General features: G+C 42.5%; 2 protein-coding genes across 2 annotated transcripts; both read right to left on the minus strand.

The window, feature by feature from the left end:
- Positions 1 to 2,517: 2,517 nt before the first annotated feature.
- Positions 2,518 to 14,066, minus strand: anln (anillin actin binding protein). The gene is made up of 23 exons (XM_014475464.2): positions 13,887 to 14,066; positions 12,814 to 12,964; positions 12,307 to 12,738; positions 11,913 to 12,223; positions 11,253 to 11,571; positions 10,390 to 10,592; positions 10,200 to 10,304; positions 9,848 to 9,956; positions 9,188 to 9,486; positions 8,982 to 9,112; positions 8,756 to 8,897; positions 8,278 to 8,413; positions 7,949 to 8,128; positions 7,720 to 7,846; positions 7,583 to 7,631; positions 7,453 to 7,506; positions 7,059 to 7,091; positions 6,945 to 6,963; positions 6,750 to 6,862; positions 4,458 to 4,547; positions 4,267 to 4,374; positions 3,574 to 3,746; positions 2,518 to 3,489 (listed from the first exon to the last, which is right to left on the minus strand). The coding sequence occupies exons 1-23, from the start codon at positions 13,902 to 13,904 to the stop codon at positions 3,375 to 3,377; spliced, it is 3,417 nt and encodes a 1,138-aa protein (XP_014330950.1). The 5' UTR covers positions 13,905 to 14,066; the 3' UTR covers positions 2,518 to 3,374.
- Positions 14,067 to 16,734: 2,668 nt separating this feature from the next.
- LOC111610386 lies at positions 16,735 to 21,335 on the minus strand. The gene is made up of 7 exons (XM_023344424.1): positions 21,062 to 21,335; positions 19,266 to 19,616; positions 19,062 to 19,160; positions 18,593 to 18,919; positions 18,194 to 18,526; positions 17,225 to 17,536; positions 16,735 to 17,139 (listed from the first exon to the last, which is right to left on the minus strand). Exons 1-7 carry the CDS (start codon positions 21,312 to 21,314, stop codon positions 17,060 to 17,062), a joined length of 1,755 nt encoding a protein of 584 aa, XP_023200192.1. The 5' UTR covers positions 21,315 to 21,335; the 3' UTR covers positions 16,735 to 17,059.
- Positions 21,336 to 21,420: the final 85 nt, after the last annotated feature.

The following is a 21,420-nucleotide window of genomic DNA, read 5'->3' on the forward strand; positions in this document are numbered from 1 at the left end:
CTGTGGAGCACATAGGTTTTTTGTTCATAACTCTGAAACCATACATGCCGCTGTGTTAAATCCTATTGGTCCTTAGAGAGGACATCCTGGGCATCGAAATGTGTTCATATTTGCCCAAGAGAGTCCCGATGTCCTCTCCAAAGGACATACTCTAAAAAATAAATAAAAATATGTTTTGAAATTTTTTCAATTGTAGTGATGTTTTTTCACTCCAAAGAGTCATATAGTGTAAAAAAAAAAAGAAATTCAAAAACTTTTTTTTCTCTGGGTCTCAGGATTATATTAAGAGCAGAAATTAGAAACACTAAAGCAAGTTACAAATTAACATGCGCTAAAATTACTGCTCCTCATTGAGATCCCAACGTGATAATTAGCGATCATTAATGGATCAATAACCCACCTTCATCACAAATGCAGAAAAGTATTAATGTAACTCAGGAATAATTCCTGCCAACTGCTCCACTATATTGTCCTACAGACTCCTTTAGCTGCTTAACAAGGCGCCTCATAATTGCAGCTCTGAATGCTGCAAAAAACACTGAAAGCTATTTACCAATGAACTGTTTCCTCTGATCATCCTTGAGATGTTTCTACAGGTAAAATGGAGCCACCTGTGGTGAACTCAGTTGACTGGATTGATTTGGAAAGGATCACATCCGTCTATGTAAGGTCCCACAGTTGACCGTGCAGGTCAAAGGTCAAACACCAAGTATGAAATCAAAGGAATTGTCTGTAGACCTCATTCACTGGATTGTCTTGAGGCAGAAATCCAGAGAAAGATCCAGAAACATCTTTGCTGCGTGGAGATCCCAGTGAGCTGAACGGAGGAGGAAGCCAGTAGTCAGCAGGACTCTTCCTGGAGCCACTGCCTTCTGAACTGAGCCATCAGCTCAGAGCAGAAGGGCTTCAGGCAGGGAGGAGACCAAGAACCTGATGGTCACTCTGTCAAAACTCCACTCTGTGTCCTCTGACCCCAACCCAGGGTTTCCCTTTATGTATCATAAGCCAGGTGAAATGAGAATATTTCTTTGTGAACAAAGCATTATGTGTGGCATGAGCGTTTACATGTCAATACACTGACTCTGTGCTGATAAAGTTTAAGGATGTGACCACCAGTTATTAGCGGGTCAGTGGTCCAGTCCATGTCACACGAGTTTTTGTTTTTTTTAATCTTATTTTATTTTTTGCAATGAGACAATGCATCACACTGTGCTATCAAATGCTTTCAGGAAGAGTTGCAGTGTGCGGCCATGCGTGTATCAGGAAAACTCATCCCAAAAAGCTCAGGCAACCAAAACAGACTTTGTGGCGCTTATTAAAAACTCAATAGACACAAAATGGAAGAGCTACTAAAGCCACATAAATTAATTCTCCCTATTGGTCCCTCAGTATCCAGCAGAGATGCAGTACAGGGGGTTTCATCATGCAGGGCCGGTCCAAAGTTGTATGAAGCCTTAAGCAGAATTTGATTTAGGGGCCCCTTAGAACCACTAACAGCATTTCATCATGGATTTAGGAACATCTGGAACAGGGGCCTACTTTAATTGGCCAACCTTAAAAGCAATCAGTGATAATTGTAGTTCATCACTGATTTGCTCTGTATTTGTTGAGAGCTCAAACCCAAAGCATCAGATTGTAGCTATGGTAACAAACTTGCCAGCTCCTTAAAATCTTGCATTTAAATGTTAAACAATTTAAAATCTATGCTGAAACCATTAAATCAAATTTATCAGCATTGATATTCTTCAATGTTAAATCTCTAAATCTGCTAAAATGTTAACATTTAAGGGCCAGAGGATCTGCAGAGTAGCTGCTTAGTTCATTTATGCCATGGGCCGGTTGTTAATGTGATCAGCATAACATTGGCATTTTTTTTAGATTTACCAACTGCTGGTTTAATTTTGATTTAAAAGAAGAACAAATAATTGACATTCATTTTAGTTTTATTTTTGATTTGTTGGTTTTAGTCAAGCTGCACAGTGGCACAGTTGGTAGAACTGCTGCCTTGCAGCAAGAAGGTCCTGGATTCGATTCCCGGCCCAGGGTCTTTCTGCATGAAGTTTGCCTGTGCATGCTGGGTTCTCTCCAGGTTCTCCGGCTTAAATTGGTCTCTCTAAATTCTCCCTAGGTGTGTGTGCATGCTTGTTTGTCCTGTCTGTCTCAGTGTTGCCCTGCGACAGACTTTTGACCTGTCCAGGGTGACCCCGCCTCGCACCTGAAATGTTCGCCGGAGATAGGCACCAGTACCCCTCTTGACCCCACTAGGGGCAAGGGTGTACAGAAAATGGATGGATGTTTTTAGTCAGTGACATAATTACCCAGTTATATAACGTCTCTCAATACATGAACACAGAGGGCCGCCGGTGGATCACCTTGGCGCCACGACCAGAAGGCTTAGTAAGTTTTCTGGAGGACAGCCTGCCAACCCCTTATGAGAGACAGCAGGTTGCTAAATGAAACTTTTGATATCCACAAACAGCAGAGCCAGAAGCAATAAGACAAAACAAAAGCATTGAATATTGACAAACTTGTCATCATTGTTGACATTGTGAAAAAGACATTTTATCCAATCATATTCAAAAACTCATGATCAGCACCTGAAGGTGCTGTGAAAGGTCTGCTACACACGCTAAATCAGTAAACATGCTAAACCACTGAACAGGAAGAGCACATCGTCATGGATACCAGTCTAACAAGCTGGGAACAAGTCAAATATCCTGCCTAGAATGTAGTCTTCTGAATCTACATGTCAGCTGGCCATCTGTCAGATGGTTAGAAAGATCAACCAATCACATTTGTGCTGGTTGTTCTTCAGTGTAGCATGGTAACAGACCCCGCCCAAAATTTTTCACACAAATAGTCATTTCAAACTACAAAGTGTGGTGTAGAAACTGCATCAAAAATCTGTGCATCTTAATAAATTCCACAAGTCATAAAAGAAAATATATAAAGTATAAAGGTATGAAAAGCATTTCTGTTGGTTTGTGCGGTCATGCAGTATAAAGTGTGATGAAAGTCAAGCAGTTCAGGTCAGTAGTCACCCTGGAGGCTGGTACTGATCAACACATTGTACAGCAGACAGTCTGCATAAAGCAATACAATAAAAACAAGGCTGGTAATGAATATAATGGAATTCAAAGGCCCATCTCCTAAACTAAAACACTGTTCTGAAATGTCTCCAACATATGGCTTTAATAACCTCATCTAGTGGAGGTGATTGGTCATCTCCCATCAAATATCCACACTAAAGCATAAACCACTTCTCTTATTATTTATGTATGTATATATAAATATATATATTGCACACAAGTATTTTTAAGACATCCCAGAGAGCTGAACTGGCTGACTGGGTGGTGGGGGTGGGGTTGCTGTGGTTACAGAGGCTTGTAGCAGGCGGCCGGTTGCCACATCCTCAGATCCACTAGAATCTGGTTCAGCTTCTTCATCCACAGATTTCTCTCATCCTTGGTGTCAGCACTCAACCAGTTTCTGCAAAGGAAACCAAGAATCAGTCAACCAGACATGTTGAGGAAGAACCAGGCACCTGGGGAGGTCAGACTGACAGGAACCTACTTGGTAACACACATGGTGTCCATGCACTGACTGACTAGCGTCTCCTTGTCGTCCTCTCTCTGAGGTCTGACTGTGATGAGCTCAAATGTGTTTGGTCTGGCACAGAACTCTCGGTTAGCTGGCTCCACCTTCTTACTGGTGCAGTTGGCCAGGTTGATGTGACCAATAGGATTCTGGCAGGAGGAGAACAAACCATCAGAACTTTCTGACAGGGAAGCACAATCAACATTTTTTACTCCTGATAACGATACAGAATCCGCCCATACGATACACAAAAACAGTCATGAATTGACTTAAAACGTTTTTTGCTCCCCCGCCTAAAGACAGACATAATGTAATAAATTACAAATGCATTTAATAACTTTGCACCAGTACAGTACACTTAATACACCAACAGCTTCACAAGCTTGGTTAAACATGTAAAAACATCTTTAATTTGTTTCTCAGTGCAATTAGGAGGACAACAGTCGATGTAAATAATAAAATGAAACTGACTAAAACAATAGGCATTTTGTCACAGAGACCCCAACTACAATTTAATTTTTCCAATGTCAGCACTGATACAGGTATTAAAAAATTAGCCCCCCACAGCTCCTAGTGATCAATAAATTATTAATATCATCTCTACTGATCGGTGCATCGCTATCTAATGCCGTTTTTTCACTAAACACAGGAAGTTATGCAGAGTGATACCTTCCGCTTCTCGTCATCAGGATAGGTCCAGTAAGAGATGCAGTATCCTGACAGAACACACCATCTTCTGTGCCACGCTCCAAACCCACTTACATCTTCAAACATGGTCTGCAGAAACAACGACCCGCTGTGATCAGAACTAGAGCGGTACAAGTAGACCTGATGGGTTTCCACTTAGCTCAGCTACTCACCAAGAAGCTCCTCTCCTCCACCTTGGAGCAGCCCACTTCACACTGCATCTGGAGGTGGATGTGGCCCTCCAGAGGGCACAGGAACGGCACCTTCAAAACGGGGACAAGCACAGACGTCAGTCAGCTTAGAAAGGACGCATGGTTGGAAGTGGTCACATAAACAGGTGTGTGACAGTGAGTTGGTAAAGTACTTCAACTATATAACCCAGTAAATGTTTTATTAAAATTCCTTTGTGCACATTTCCACTGTAGGGTACAAAACCAGGCACTTCATGTAAAGGCAGCTAACTGATACAGTAGTGTGTAGGAAACATCTTGAAATAAAGCCTCAACTAAAGGGTCCCAACACAGGGGGGGCTTGAAGTCAACCAACCAATAGCACAACACTGATCCACCTCAGGAAGTGGAAATAAACCTGTAGCTGGAAACCAGGCCATTTTGATTCCAGAATTATAGCAACACAGCAGGACAGAATGCAGGATAGAAAGGTGTGTGAAGTTTGAACTGGGAGATGACTGAAGCAACATTGCAAACTTTAACCAGTTAGAAATGTTTAGCATTCTCCTAACACAGACCTCCTGCTTTGGGCTGGATGTAAAAAGTACCACCTTACAAATTTTCAAGATTATTTTCTTTCATTTTTTTTGTTCTTGGTATATGTATATAGGAACATTTATCCTGACTGTAGTGACATTTTATTTATAGAAACTGCAAATAAACAGCTCTTCAGAACTTCAGGGTGTGATACAAGGTTACTGCTCTTGTTGAACCTGGACCAACTTAAAGGAGATCAGCTCCTTTTTAAGATCTATCAGTAAAACATGGAACAGTGCACATCACTATACTAAATGCTAGTTATTCAAAGCAAAGTTTGAGAAACCTAGGACCTTTTTTTGGTGTGAATTCCCAACAATAGCCATCTTTATGCTTTTTTGGCATTCAGATCTGATTCTAAACTACTTGTGGTTTTAGAACCACAGGTTCAGGTGAAGCAGAATTTAGAGTCTAAAGACCACAAAGTGGAGTGGCCTCCTCTGATTCCTAAAGGAGTGTCCATCCAGCCAGCAAGTAAAAAAGCTAAATGGCGTCATGTTAAAACAACAAACAAAAACCAAACAATGACAAAATCCAATTCCACACTTTAAGTTTGGAAAAATACCAGTCTTGTTTCTTGTAAAACAGACAGGTGTATAAAGGCACAGAGAAAAAACCGACACACGAATAACTGTGATGGGAACTGGAGATGGTTCCTGCAGTGGAAATGTTAGTGATGGAGTCCGAAAAGAACCTTTACTGTGCTCTCCCACCCATCCTGATACACTAACCCCCAAAAACAAGAAGTAAGGAGGAACCTTGTTCTGAAACAAGCCACTGAGCAGTTCCCTTTCACTTCCTTCATATCTGATCTAAAAGAAACAAATCATTCTCTCTTCCTCTGCCGGTCAACACATGCACAGGAAGAGAGAACATATACAGAAACACTGAGGCTCTGTGGGAAGCCTGGGCTCAAGCACGAAGTTTAGAGAATTTAATGCAAAATAAAACTGTTCATAATCATACTAGAGCAGGGTGATAGAGCAATATAATCAATTACATTTTCAGTTTTGAAGATTAAATTTTGGAAACATGATTGTTTGCCCCACCAATGTGTTCCTTGTGTTTCCATAGTGTGATGTCAACACACCCAGGGCCACCATCTTGTTTAAGAAGCCTGTTTTACAGCTTCTGTTTATTTGAACTTTGAATCCAGATCCACTCTAGGATGGAATATTAAGGCCAGGCTAAGATCCATTCATTCATTCATTTTTTTATTAGAAGAATGAAATTATATTACTAAAATACAGGAGTAGTAATATGAGAATTAAGTTGTAATATTACGGGAACTCCTACACACAAATAAAAATTAAAATGAGGAACTTTGGGCATCTTGAAGTTGTACTTTGGTATCGGTTTTTAGGAAATACATCAGCATTAAACTCTCATTAAAGCAAACTTTTTTCTCATAATTTCAAGACATTATTTCTGCTAATATTGCATCTATATTTTGCTTGCATTGCCTTATATTCTCGTAAATTAAAAATTCTTGAAGCCCGTCATTAATACTCCATCATACAACTCACAGAAGGCCACTTTCTGAAAATCTGTACAATTTCTTTAAGAGGAAAAATAGAAAGATTTTTTATTTTTTTTAAAAAAAGATCTGGCATGAAAAAAATATCAGATTTTATTTTTAAGCCACATCGACCAACCTCATGTAAAGCATGAGAAAGGTGTGAGCAGATGTCTCCATACCTTCTCCAGAGGAAACTTGTTTTTCCCGATGGAGGACAGAGTGAGAGTGTGAGACCCGACCAGCACAAAGCTACTGGTGCGTACAGCGTTGGGACCGCCAGGACTGGCCACCACTAAACATAAAGAAACTTTCAGTATCTGAGTCAATGATTACTGACCAATTGTTCTGCTTCTGTCATGCACAGCTATACATACCTGGTGTCTGGGCGCTTTTCTGTAAGAAAATAAAACATTGATAAGTTAAATGCAGATAAATGATGATAGATTTACCTGCCAAGCATCTGAGGGAGCAGGAGGACAAAAACTCACAGTGATGGCCAGGAATCTCTTTGGAGTGATGGCCTGGAACCAGAGGAAGAAACAGTGGTTGGGATATGAAAGCCATTCAGTTCATTTAGATTAGAATGTTCCACTCCACAGGGTGACCACATGAGGTTGAACAGTAACAAAGTGTCCATTCCGACTAGGCCTGTCACAATAACAAACTTTACTGGACGATAAATTGTCCCAGAAGTTATTGCGATAAATGATAATATTGTTGATTTGAGACCATTTTATAGCAATACAATGGGAAAAGCATAATAATGCAAGATGACATTCTAAAGGATTAATGAACTTTAATTGATGAATGGAAGACATTTTAAATATCCAACATAAACAGAAAAAAAACTAATAAATTGAATTATGATTAAATGATTTCTACCTTTGATTTGTTGGGTTTCTTCTTCTTCTCACTGCAGATCTCACGTTTTTGTACCTGAAGGAATCCATGGCCAATCCATTAGCAACCAATATGAAGTATGAAGTTTCACAAGCAATAAAATGACACATACCAAACAGTAGACTTCCAAGTCTATTTTGAAGTCACTGGAGACATCAGACCTGAAGATGCCCAAAGAGAAGGAAATGTGATTAAAACAGGAAGGACTTCCTTTATGATCTTCCTACAGAAACCATCAGTGGGACTGACAGGGTGAACTTGGTGGGGAAGGTGAGTGTGTCTCCACTGAGGCCGCGGTGAGTGCTGGCTAACGGAGTGGCCACCATGTTCTCAGCTCCAGAGCGTATCATGATGAAAAATGAATGTTTAGTTGAGTCTGGCAGGGGAAATGCACAAAAAGCAGTGAAACTTTTAAACATCACAATAATCTATATAATAGGCAGACCGTGAGTGAGCAGATACAACGCTGCATTCTTACCAGGTTTGTTAGCAGTGGAACAAACAAAGTCTGCCTTAAGGGGAAGGCGGAGCTCCTGCAGGGTGATGGAGCCCTTGGAAGCAGATACATCAGCTGGTTCTGGAGGACAAGTTTTCTTCTGCCCTGCTGATTCTCCTTTCAGACGGTCCAGCTCTGCCTTCAAGACTTCTCTTTTCTCCGCTTAGAAAGTCAAAGGAAGGAAGAAAGTCAGGGATTCTTTTAAGAGGACTAAGTGATGATGACAGCTTTCACTTTCAGGTCACCTATATGATCTTTAACTAAAAGTAAAAAGTGAAACGACATGACAGTCAGAGTGTAGGTGAACTGACTTGCTAGGAGCAGCAGCCTCTCTGCCTCAGCCTCCACCTGCGAGCCTTTGCCATGCTCTTCATCAGTGCAGCAGTTGAGGGCCTGGCTGGCCTGATGGATCACAGTCTGCTGCAGGTTCACCTCACTTGTCAACATCTAGACAACAAAAAACAGCTCTAAGCAAACAGAGAACTTCTTTCTGGTGGAAATACTGGGTCATTCAGTATTTAAAAGAAGAACTCCCTGATTTAAGAAGATTCAAAAATCTGCAGACTTGGACTGTTTAAAACATTTAAAGTATAATTAACCCCCATATCAACTTTTTTGCTGATAAACGAAGTAGGCTATTTAAGCTTCCATCTTTAGATTTCTGAGCAAATTGTGACATTTCATGTAAATTACTGAGGGACGAGGTTATTCTCTCTCTCGGAGGTTAGTTAAACTTTAATGAGTATATGTTGCAGGCAGAATGAATCCGTCTGGGTTCCAGCTGCGTACCTTCATCCTCTGCTTCATGCTGAAGAGACTTGCTGCTCTGGGCTCCTCTGTTCTCTTAGAAACATCTTCCTTTCTCACAATAACCTGCTTCACTGCAGGTCTCTCTGGTTCCTTCACTCGAATGGATCTGTATGCATCAATGCTACACACACACAGCTCCCAGATTTAGTTTAAGGCTCCCCTTCCTCCAGTCTGCCAACAGTTGGGGTAACCTCTGTGTTCCTACCTATAAGGCAGCCTGTGGTCTTCGTCTGAGGAGTCGTTCCGTACCACGGTGGTTCTCTGGAACTTTCCAGGACTGCAGCTGTTCTCTGGGGTGTTGTTCTTCACCAGGAAGGAGCTGGCTGGAGTTGAGGTCTGGAGACAGCAGGGGGAGACAGTAAGCACCTCCCATCAGCTGGAGGCATCAGAAAGCTGCAGCATCATTCTCACCATGAGTCTTTTGTCTGGACTCTTCACTACAGCAGCTACAGTCTCTGCCAGAGGGGTCAGCAGGGACATGGAGGAGATATTTAAAGCATCTTCCTCCTCATCTTCTTGATCCTCACTCTGCTCCAGGATTCCGTCAAACAGCTCATTAATAACAGCTGAATTGATGGAGTGGTCCACATTCATCTCCCTCTCCTTGACCACTTCCTCCTCCTCCTCACTTAGCTTCTCTCCAGGCTGGCTGACCCCCCTCATGGGGCTGGAGGTCGAGACTGGAGGCGTCAGTGTGATTCCAGGACGGACTGTTAAATGGAACATGTTCTATTTCAAACCAAACTTTAAAACAAATAGTTCAGATTGTTTTTTAAATGTAGTTATTTTAACTAGTTATACTTGGATTCTTAGCATCTTGAATTTGTTGAAATGCAGAATGTAATCATGGTGGAGCCAAAAGAAAAGCCAATTACATGCCAAAATAACTCCGACTGCAAGCAACTCTTCACATTTACATCAGCAACACATTTCTACCATAGTAGGTCACAACTACGACCATCCAGGTTTAAATATAACCGTCAATAATTTCCAGAAATCATCTCATGAGATAAAAAGGAAGGGTGAACAGAATGATGTCAGATAACACCAAGACACGGGCTCAGTCAGCACCTGGAGGACTCTGGCTGGGTGTCGTCACTTCCTCACTAAATGGTGCAGTGGGTTCATCCTGTGGGTCACATGAGGAAACTTCCCTCTGAGTAGGTTTGACCAGCTGATCCTGCAGAGCACATCATCTGTTAAAGTCCATCCATGTTCATAGAAAGATGGAACTTTAATAATCATGTTGTAGCCTGAATGCTTTTCCTGAGATTTGAAGGATAACAATGACTAGAACTAACTAAAACTTAGACATTTTATGCTAATAAACAATTCACTAAATAAATAAATGAAAACCTGCAGTCAATGCTGTCAGATTTGGACAGTTGGGGACCAACAGAGTATGTGTGTATCTGAAGCCAACCTTGTTGTCAGTGTGTGTCTCGTCTGCCTGTTTGTCCTTGTTTTCCCACACAGTTTTCCCTTTCTGGAATCGGTTGCGGATCTGGGCCAGCTCAGACTCCCGCTCCTGATAACGATACAGGAGGATTTTATTTTATTGTTTTAAAGATGACTTCTCCTTGTTGTTGATGATGTTGTAGCATAAAACCTACCATCTTCTGCTTCTGAGTGAGCTCAGCAGTGGCTGTGTGTGCAGCCTGGGAGGCTCGGAGTCTCTCCTGGACCAGCTTGGTGTTTGGCGTGACTGATGCAGTACTGGGAGCAGACCTGGCTGGAGTGGGAGCTCTGGGTGGAGCGCCCTGCTCTTTGTGCTGCTGGCATCGCTCTCCAAAACGTTCCAGGAAAGATTTCACACCTGTTTGGATATAGATGCACCGTTCTGATACTGATTTATCTGGATAAGTTCTGATATTGACATAACAAAAAAACTACATTGGGTATTGTGACAAAGAGCCTGATCCTTAAGGCAGATTTATTCAGTCTTTGTGCTCTGAGCAACATCCTGCTTTACTATTTATTTTACATTTAGAATTCCTAATTGCACTTTCTGAACCATTTGAAAGGTTTGTTTGTTTTGACCAAGGTAGTCAAACTATTGATTTCATCAGCTTAAGTTTATTTTACATGAGCTGTTTTACTCCTAATTACACTGACTGAACAAATTAAAGTTGTTGTTTTTACATGTTTGACCAAGCTTGTGAAGCTACTAGTGGATATATTGGCTGGCAAAGTTATTACATTTGTAGTTCAGTAAATTTATGTCTGTGTTTAAGTTTTTCTGTATTGTTATTAGCTGATACTAAACCTCAGATATGTGTATTGGTATCTGAAGTGGAAAAAAACCATCTCTAGTTTGGAGTACAGGATATCAAGAGAGGATGGAACTTCTTAGTTTTGATGCATTTGATAAACATGAAAATAAATCAGATTTTTAAATTTTTCACCTCCTAAACACCAATCAAAGCTGATTTAAGCTTGAACCAGAAGATTTGGACCCCTGATGAGTTTGACTCACCTGGACCTCCAGCAGAGACGGGTTCCTGGTGGCCCAGTGAAGGAGACATGGTGGCTCTATCCTGGAGAGCTGGTCTTAGGGGGCTGGCGGTGTGGCCAGGGGTCCTGGGGAACAGCTGGGTCTTTAGTGGATTCTTAGGGGCTGATGTTGCTTCAGAGGATGTCACCTTATGTGGACTGGATGGGAGTGCTTCTTCCTGCTTGGGGTTCTTCAGGGGACTCTGCACAGTCTGAACGGCTGTTTTAGATGCAGAAACTTCAGCCTTTTGAGGGCTTGGAAGAATCATTCTACTGGACTTCACAGCAGATTGTGAAGTATCCTGAAAAAACAACAACAAAAAAACACCCACTAACTATAATAATATAAAAAAACAGCCTAGTCTTTGGAAATTACATATTGTCCAGCTACTGGTGCTAAATGCTAATATGAGATGTTAAAATCAGTCAAATCCTGTTTTCCACTGAAGCCTCAGCCTCTCCTCTGGTTTTAATGAGAAGCTGACTAGAATCAGCTCAAATCAGTGACCAGGGAGAGCTGAAAGCTTCAGAAAAACTGATCAGAAATCAGCCACAGAACTCTAACTGGTGCATCTCTACTTAAAATATATGAAGTAAAGCTTCAGTTTTCAGATTCACTGTGGAGACGTGAAGGTGCAGCTACCTGGTTCCTGCTGCAGGCAGACTTGCTGGCTGCTGCAGCTGAACTGCTCATGGCTGTAGTTTGCTTGGAGCCGGCAGCAGCAACAGCAGCTACTCTGACCGCAGGTCTGGGAACAGGACCAGGATTCCCTTTGGGAATGTGGGCGTGGCTGAGGTCATCCTCCCAGGACCCAATGGTGGCAGCCAGGTTGGCCAACCGGCCTCTCCGCCCAACAGGAGCTTCTGAAGGGGGAAGACTGGCAGGCGGCTGGACTTCTACTAGTCTCTTTGACAAGGTTGTGGGGGTTCTGTCTGGCACTGTGTCAGAAGAGTCTGGAGGAGAAGCAGCAAGGTCAGACTAGTTCCAGATTTAGAACCTGCCATTAATGTGACAAATCTCAGCCAAACACGTTTACCATCATCCCCATCCCAGCACTTCCTCTGCTGCACCAGCCTTTGAAGGCGTGACTTCATGCCAGCAGCAGAGAGAGTCGGGTCTTCCACCTGGTCCGGTTTGTTCCTGGGCTGACCTGAACCAGGGGGCTCTGTTGGTGCTTCACTTGTGCTTGGAGGGTCAGTACCCAGAGTGGCGGTCATGTTCTCTGGCTGTGCAGCTTTCAGCTCCTTAGGCTGACTCTGAACAGGTCGAGTTGAGCTCTGCTCAAGAGAGGAGGACGAGTAAATGCTGGCTGGACCCACAGGGGGTTTTTTGTCTGTCAGAGGGTCTGATGGTACGGGACCCCCAGCTCGGGTCATCACTGGAACCTGGTTCTCCTCATCCAGTGCCAACTGGTTTTCCTCTGAGCACCTGCGCTTGGAAGGGGAGGGCTTAGAGGATATCTGTGGAACTAGAAAGGGATTACAAGGAAATTTCATCAAACACCTTACATAACACCAAGGGCAATCTTAACAAAAGGACTGACCTTTATCAACAGTAGAATCAGCGATGGTGTTATTTGATTCAGTTAGAGGCTCCCTCGGCCTTTTGACCATCTGTCTGTTAGCTGCATTGGGACGCTCTGCTAGCTTCCTCTGCAGATTTTCCCTACGGGCCCGGGTCCGCTCCAAAAGTTTCTAGTTTGACCAACAGAATCAGAAAATCAGACATGCAGTATCCAGATCAGACAAGCATGGCCCACATGATGTTAAGATGTTTCCTTTGTGAATCGGATCAACAGACCTACAAACAACAGTTTTTGGTGGGAATAGAAAAATTAACAGCCAGACAATCAAAACACAAAAAATTCATGCACAGCAAACTCAGGGGTACAATAAACAACCATTAAACGACCTGACTAATTAATTAATATTTCATTTTTCAAAATAGGTTTGGATATAATAAGCATACTTTGGGGTTCAGATCCAAATTGATATTGCTGGATTTCTCACTTACACGCAACCAATAAGACTAAACAATTCTCTCTTCTACACAAAACCCTCCTCTCATTCCCCTTGCCAAGTTTTTCACAACCTGATTTACTGTACTGTGCAAGTCCTAACACATTCCTGAGTGCTGCAGGCCACCACAGCTTCACCAAGCCAACAGCCCTGTGTGGAAAATCTGAAATCACATTCTTCAGGAATGAGCCACGCCTGGTTGTGCCTAACTGTACAAGCCAGTTTATAGGACGCACAAGAAGAAAAAAAAACTCCAACTATCCAAAGTTTACACAGCAACAGTATCAGGAGAAGAGAAAGACTGAACCTCAAAATATTCAAAGATGTAATATGTTTAGACTAATGTTCCATGACTGTTGTTTCTGTTTTTGAGCTCAATAAATAACTTCCAATCGCTAAACTTATAAAACTTAACTACATTTTGCATTACTTATGACTTCTAACCGGTACCAGACAAAGAAACTGCAGTTGACGCATTCCCCTAGCAACTGAACTAATAACACAGCTGCGGGTTAAGTTAGCATTAGCAGGTAACATTAACGCTCCTACTATCCAAAATAGTCTTGCGAAAGAAAGTACATGAAATTTCTCAACTCACCTCAGTAAATGGGTCCATTTCGGACAGTTTGTAACCACTTGAGGAGTACTAACAAAACGGAGTGTTACCAGTTCTATACGCGCCTTGTGTGTAAAGAAATAACCTAACGAAGCAAAACGAGAAGTGCTCAGAAATCTTCTCAGCTCGGCTGCTCTTCCTCGACAAAACAACTTCTGTTCAAATTTGAATTTCAGCGCTGCCTCTACGGCGCATACTCCAAAACTTAAAGAAGCGCCAGACAACCAATCAGATATCACGGGCTGGACATCAGCCTTGATCAGCCAATCACAGCCTAGACGTGTGAAACAAAGGCAGTTTTTTTTTTTTTTTTTTTTTTTTTTTTAAACTTTATTTATTGTAATAAACAACAATACAAATGTACTGTGAACAAATCTCAGGAAGATAACAATAATTTACCAGGGGGAGCATAAAATAAAGCAAGAAGATAAGAAAACGACAATAAATATAAATATGTATAAAGGAAATAGCACAAATTGTGATACGTGTGCCAGATGTCACAGTGCATTAACTTAAAAGATAATCCAAAATTCCAAGTTGATTACAAGCCCGTATTGTTGATTCTGCTTTTTGATTAGTGGAGGATTGAATTGTTGATAAATAATGTTTAAGTTCGATCAAAAAAACTAAAAAATTTGGTTTTTTCTTCAAAAATTTGCATTTATGTAGGTGAAATTTAGCCTTAATAATTAGTAAATTGATAAGGAGACTCTTTACATTCATTCCTCCATTTTGTTGAAATCCAAATAAGACATTTTCCCAATATAAGTGAAAGCCTGCTGAAATTTTGGAATCAACAAAGTTACAAAAATGTTGCCAAAATATTTTAGAATGAGGGCACAACCAGAACAAATGAGTGACCGATTCTGGGCAAACAACACAGAAGGAACAGTTCACCTCAATGTTAGAATTGAATTTCTTTAAATAGACTTTAACGGGGTAGATTCGGTGAATGAGTTTAAAAGAAACTTCCTTTACCTTGTTAGAGAGAAGAAAGAGATTAGGGAGCAGCCAGACAAATTTCCAAGACACAGTAATATGAAAGCGATTCCAATAATGAACGACCACAGGAGTAGAGGTCACGTCCTTCAGAAACAGGGATCTGATTGACTTATTATTGTTACAAGGAAAAGGATTCAAACAAATTTTGCCAACAGGAGAATGTATGGGAGATAAAATGGGAGAGTGATAAACGATTCTCGGCTTCTGCCGAAATAACATACAGATCTTTGTAAAAACGGCACCAAAGACTTTGGCATATTCTCCAGGAGAGACAGGAAAACTGAACTTACAGAGAAATTCTTCATAAGTCAACAACAGACCATCACTGTTGAACAATTGGTCAACCAAAACAATGTTATTATTAAACCAAGAATCAAAAAATATAGTTTTCCTCTTATATAGAATGTCCTTATTATTCCAAATAAAGTATCGGTGAGGAGAGAAGTTATGCTTGTAGATGAGTAACCATGATAAAAGAGCCTGCCGATGAAAATTAGAGAGTTTAATTGGTAGTTTCGTTATATCAAAATTACAAATTAGAAAGAACTTTAGACCACCGAATTTGGAAAAAATATGAAAGGGTATAGTATTCCAGAAAGACGCTGGAGAATTAAAAAAATTACGGATCCAATTTATTTTAAAAGTATTATTTAAGATAGAGAAAGATAAGCAGTTAAGTCCTCCGTTTTCATATGAATTCATTAGAGTAGATTTTTTAATATAGTGAGTCTTATTTTTCCATATGAAGTTGAATAGCAGTTTGTCAATTTCCTTCTCATTTTTATTGTCAATGTCTAATGACTGTGCAGCATAAATTAGTCTGGAGAGGCCTTCAGCCTTTGTAAGCAGAATACGGCCACGCAAAGAAAGATCCCTAACTAACCATTGATTAAGTCTTTTTTTAGTCTTTTGAATTAGTGGGTCGAAGTTTAGGGAGCTTCTTTTTATTTGATCCTTCGTGATGTTTATACCTAAATAAATAACCTCATTCTTAACTGGTATAGCTTCAATTGAAGCTATAGAACAGTCCTTAATGGCCATTATCTCACATTTTTTAAGGTTAAGAGAAAGACCTGAAGCTTTGGAGAAAGTACCAATCTCCTTAATAGCTAAAGAGATTTGGCTCTGGTCTTTTAAAAATAAAGTAGTGTCATCTGCCAGTTGTGTTAAAGTAACCACTCTATCAGCAACAGTGATCCCTTTTAAAGGACCAGTTTTAATATGATCGGCCATTAGTTGAGCCACTAAAAGGAACAAATATGGGGAAACGGGACAGCCTTGTCTGATTCCTCTGCAGAGGTTGAATCTAGGAGAGGAGCCGTTTCTTAATTTGATGGAGCTGTTGCTGTTCTGATATAAAGTTTTAACAACAGAAGTAAAGAATTTCCCAAACCCAAATTTATTTAGACTCTGAAAAATAAACTCATATTCGACCGTATCAAAAGCTTTATAAAAGTCTAGAAATAAAATAAAACCATTATCACAAACAAGATCAGGATAATCTAAAATACAAAGGCAGTTTACAGTCCTATATTTGTCACGAGGCTGTCACAGCGTGCTTATATATATATCTATCTATATATATATATATATATATATATATATATATATATATATATATATATATATATATATATATATATATATATATATATATATATATATATATATATATATATATATATATAGATATATATATATATATATATATATATATATATATATATATATATATATATATATATATAAAACCAGAATCAAAACCAGGTTTCATCTTTAGTTCAAAATTTTTATTTTCTTTTCTAAAAAATAAAAAAAAATTGTAAAAATAAAAAACTATTTTCCTTTTACTTGTTTTTATTTCATGTAAAAAAATAAATAAAAAAATCCTGAAAACCCATCAAAAATAAAAAGCAGAGGTACAGGGTCCTGCGTCCTATCCAATCCGATGGGCTCTGTCCAGGGGACTGATGCTGTCAGGAGACAACATGTCTCTGGAGACAGAGGTCAGAGGTCAACCGCACTGTCCCTTCAGAGACTGGATCAGATTCTCAGAGAGCTGGAGGAGTTCAACTGAGGACGTCCTGCTGTCTTCCTGCTGAGGACAACGTCCTCATGTCCCTCCTGTCCCACTGGTGGACGCTGGTGACCGATTAGCTGGTCGGACGGTCCAGCAGAGGACAGTGTTCATTGGATGTCCCACTGATGTCCACAGCTGGTCCCTGGCTGCTGCCTGCAGAGGGACAGAGGACAATGAGGTCAGAGGTCAGACCAGTTCCCTGTTGGCCTGGTATCAAACGGTTCTGGTTCTGACTCACCGCTGACTCTCAGCGTGATGGTCTTGGTCCTCTTGATGTCCTGGGTCTGGACCCTGCAGATGTACGTCCCGCTGTCCCGCTCCGTTGGGTTCTTCAGGATCAGGCTTAGGTCGCCGACCTCTGACCCGGTCTCCGTCCGGTCTCTGTAGAGCTGGTTCTGGTTCTCGGGCCAGTCCAAACCAACCCGATGGACAGTCAACAGCGGTTCCGGTTCGGTGCGGCTCCACTCCACCTCGGTACCGGGAGGAACCCCCGAGGTTCTGAAGGGCAACTTGACCGAGTCCGCTCCCTGATCCACCAATACCTCACAGTCTGAGACAGAACCAACAGAACCATAAAAACCATCAGAACTAACAGAACCAAAACCAACAGAATCAGAAGCAACAGATCAGAGGTTCTACTGGTCTGAAACCAGAACCTGATTCTGGTTCGACTGAAAGTAAAATAATAAATAACATCAGTAGCATCTGGACCAGCAGATGGTTTGGTTCTGCTGGACCCAAATCGCTCCACTGGAAGGTTCTGTAATGAGTTTGATTAGGCAGAATAACGAACAGGAACCGTTTGACTTGATAAAGAGGTAAATATTTATTTATTCTTATGGATTTTTAAACGTTTTAACTTGATAATAACCATGAGAACTGGCATAAGGCCCAAGACCGTTTAGCTACTAATCACACCCCCCCCATGGGGTTCAGGTACAGGACACCGCCAATTTGTTCTATGGACCCACCACTGGCTTCCTGATGACGTCACCAGCAGCTGCAGTTCGTGCTGCAGCAGAACCTCCAGTCAAAGTTCTGCCAGAAGAACCAAAAGGTTCTGATCAGACAATCCGAACATCTGGACCCACCGGAACTCTAGAACCTCAGGACCAGATGGACACAACCCGTTCCCACTGACCTTTGACCTTCAGATAAACCTATTCCCACTGACCTCTGACCTGCAGGTTAACCCGTTCGTACTGACCTTTGACCTGGAGGTGGACCTGTTTCCTCAGCAGGATGTCTCCATCCTTACTGTGGACGCTGCAGGTGAAGGTCCTGCTGTCTCCGTCTGTTGGATATCTCAGAGTCAGGCTCAGGTCTCCGGATATGAGCAGATTCTGGTTCATCTCTGTTCTGGCTCTGTAGGAAGGACACTGCTCCTCGGGCCGGTCAGAACTGCTTTGGTACAGGTGGACCTTGCGGGTCCAGACCCGGTGGTAGCTCCACTCCACTACGGCATCTACTGGCAGTGGATTCGGGGCTCTGCAGGGCAGCAGGACAGACTCCACCCCCGAGTCCACCTCCACCTGAGGGACTGAGAGGACAGAGCGTCTTCAGCGTCTCAGAGTCTGGAGGACCTACTGTGGGCCGACCCACTGACCTTTGACCTGGAGCTCCACCTTCTTCTCCAGCAGGACCGCACTTGTCCTGCTGAACACCGTGCAGGTGAAGGTGCCGCTGTCCCGCTCCATAGGGTGTCTGAGCATCAGACACAGCAGGACGCCTTTCTTTAGCCTCTTCCTGATCTGGGTCCGGTCTGTGTAGACCCAGTGCTGCTCCTCGGGCCGGTCGGAACCGCTCTGGTACACGTGGACCTGCCGGCCCCTGCTGTCTGTCCACTCCACCAGGGAGTCCTCAGGGAAGCTGTCGATGGAGATACAGGGCAGCAGGACAGACTGCGCCCCTGATTTCACCTCCACCTGTTGGACTGAAAGGACAGCAGAGTACAAGATGAGCTGGATGGACAGCAGAACCGGACAGGTCTTCCGGACTGTTGAGTCCCTTAACTTGAAGCAGCTGAAAGTTTTGGACCAAATTGTCTGGTCCAAAAGTCAGATATTTGGACCGACCATTCTTCAGAAATTTTTTGAGACGCAGCAGCAGGCCGGCGATGGCAGCAGCAGTGACAGTCAGCAGAACCAGCAGAACCGTGAGCCAGACAGGAACTCCTGAGGACGAGACGAGAACGTGATGATGGATGCTCCAACCGTCTTCTCCAGCTTTGCTGATGGACCGTCATGAGAACCATCTGTAAGGTTCTGGTCTGGACTCACCTACTTCTCTCAGGACCTCCAGTGGAACCTGGGTTCTGGTTGAATTCCCCCCCACCCTGTTGATGGTGCAGGTGTAAATGCTGCTGTCAGTCAGGGTCGGCCTCGTCAGGCTCAGGCTCAGGTCTCCGGTCCGCAGGGCATCCTCCTCCATGGAGGTTCTGCCTCTGTAGCGTTGGTTCTGGTTCTGAAGGTCTTCGCCTCGCTGGCTGTGCAGGTGAACGGTGGACGGGTTCAGGTCTTCCCGGATCCACACCACCAGGTCTCTGTCCACATCAGGGAACCTACTGGAGCATGGCAGCACAACAGAATCCGCCCCCTCCAGAACCTGGACACCTGAGGCCTGAGGAGAACCTGCAGGACACAAGAGACACGGGTCAGAAACAAGGTCCACATTGGGTCAGAGTGGAGCTACAGCTGAGAATCCCTGAGGTTCTCTTGAATCTCTATAGATCGTCCTGGAGCTTCACTCAGACTCCAGATAGTCGCAAGATTGCCATCCCTGGAATCCAACCGGGCCTGTAGAACCAGTTCACTGGAACCCAGAGACCCTCCAGGTCCAATCGGGACTGTAGAACAGGTTCACTAGAACCAGAGACCTTACAGATCCAACTGGGATCTTAGAACCAGTTCCCTGGAATCCAGAGATCCCCCAGGTCTGACAAAGACCGTAAATTGGACTCTGTATTATCTGTAACTATGCCTGAGATTTCATTGTCCAGTTTTCCGATCGTCTACATTTCTGATGATAAATTCCTTCATTTCCCACAATCCCACTGGATCCTAGCAGGTTTAGTGAGCTAGTTGGGCGCATAGCCTTTCTGTCAGAGCAGCCAAGAGTCTCGCTCAGCCTTCTGTAACTGACTGCAGAGACTCTCAACCTTCTCGGCTTGGTGAAAGAAACAGTATGATGTTTTGAGAGATTCAGGTCGTTAATGTCTCCTGGTTTCAAACTGGGACCCAGTCCAGAACTCTCAGTTTCAAACAATCTTCTACCTGGACGATTTAATATGGCTGGTTCTGACCCACCTGGTACCCCAGCCTCATAGGTCTGGACAAATCTGGTTCCCTTATGATCCAACATCACTTCCTCTATTTCTTATTGTGTCTCTGCTTTGTCTTCACAAAGATGGCCGCTGGTCCTGATTAAGGTTATGCTGGAGGTTTCTTCCTGTTACAGGATAGTGTTTGCTCTCCACTGTCGCCCCCTGCTGTTCACGAGGAGTGATGCTCCATGTTCTACTGGGTTTCCTCAAACTTTTTTTTAACTGATTTGAATGATTAATTAAACACACTGTACTGATTGCTGGTATTATTTTTCTCATTTTCTTCTTTAAACATCAGAACTTCTACATAACGTCATTTATATTTGTAAATATAGATTGGCATTTATTGACACTTTAGAATATTAAATCTGGTGTTTTGATCAGTAGCTTATTTATAGAAAACTCCTTTACTTTATGAGTTATTTCCTGGATGGTTATTTTTACTTTTACTTCAGTAAAAACATTTTAAAGTGGCATCTACAGAGTTAGAGGAGAATTTCTGGGGACTCTGCACACCTGAATATAAATAATAATCTATGACTGATGACTGCATTTTCTAATAATGCTCAGTAGAAAATGTCCTGGTTTCATGGAGTGAGACACGGCAGTGAGCTTTAACTGCTGTTGTCCCACCTGTTGTCCCACCTGTGCTCAGGAATGTCACCTGAACCAGTCAGACTGCAGCTGCTCCTTCAGAAGTTGTCGCTACTGTTTGTCTCAGACAGAAACCCGACTGAGTTCGGTTGATCTTACCGAGCAGCAGGATGACCGTCAGTCCTCCCGTCTTCAGGAAGTCCAACATGACCACGATCTGTGGTTCTGGATGGTTCTGGTTGGTTTTGGACGACCCAGAGACGGACGGCTTCAGACTGAACTTCAATCTGGCGGGCGGAGCTTCAAGCTTTGAACTTCCAGTGAAGAAGAAAGAGGAAATAGCTTCACTTTGCTGGCCCAGAAGCTGGCAGGAGAACCAGTCCAACCAGAACCAAACATGGAAACGCAGCATTCAGCTTCTATTCAGTTTCTTTAAGGCTAAAAACCCAGCTGGTTAGAGTTTGATTAATAAATGGAACACTGTTCCACATATCTGATGGTTTTGGTAATGTTGACAG

This window comes from Xiphophorus maculatus, chromosome 13, assembly GCF_002775205.1.
Source record: "Xiphophorus maculatus strain JP 163 A chromosome 13, X_maculatus-5.0-male, whole genome shotgun sequence".
In the NCBI taxonomy this organism is placed as follows: Eukaryota; Metazoa; Chordata; class Actinopteri; order Cyprinodontiformes; family Poeciliidae; genus Xiphophorus; species Xiphophorus maculatus.

Excerpts from the sequence above, each read along its gene's own strand:
- anln (XM_014475464.2), bottom strand. Across the intron at positions 10,305-10,389 it reads TCACTCAGAAGCAGAAGATG|GAGCGGGAGTCTGAGCTGGC; the intron begins GTAGGTTTTATG and ends TATCGTTATCAG. Across the intron at positions 9,113-9,187 it reads GTCCAGACAAAAGACTCATG|ACCTCAACTCCAGCCAGCTC; the intron begins GTGAGAATGATG and ends TGCTGTCTCCAG.
- LOC111610386 (XM_023344424.1), bottom strand. The coding sequence starts at position 21,314 with ATGCTGCGTTTCCATGTTTGGTTCTGGTTGGACTGGTTCTCCTGCCAG. Across the intron at positions 19,161-19,265 it reads GGAGGTCCTGAGAGAAGTAG|GAGTTCCTGTCTGGCTCACG; the intron begins GTGAGTCCAGAC and ends TCTCGTCCTCAG. Across the intron at positions 18,527-18,592 it reads GGTGGAGCTCCAGGTCAAAG|TCCCTCAGGTGGAGGTGGAC; the intron begins GTCAGTGGGTCG and ends CTGTCCTCTCAG.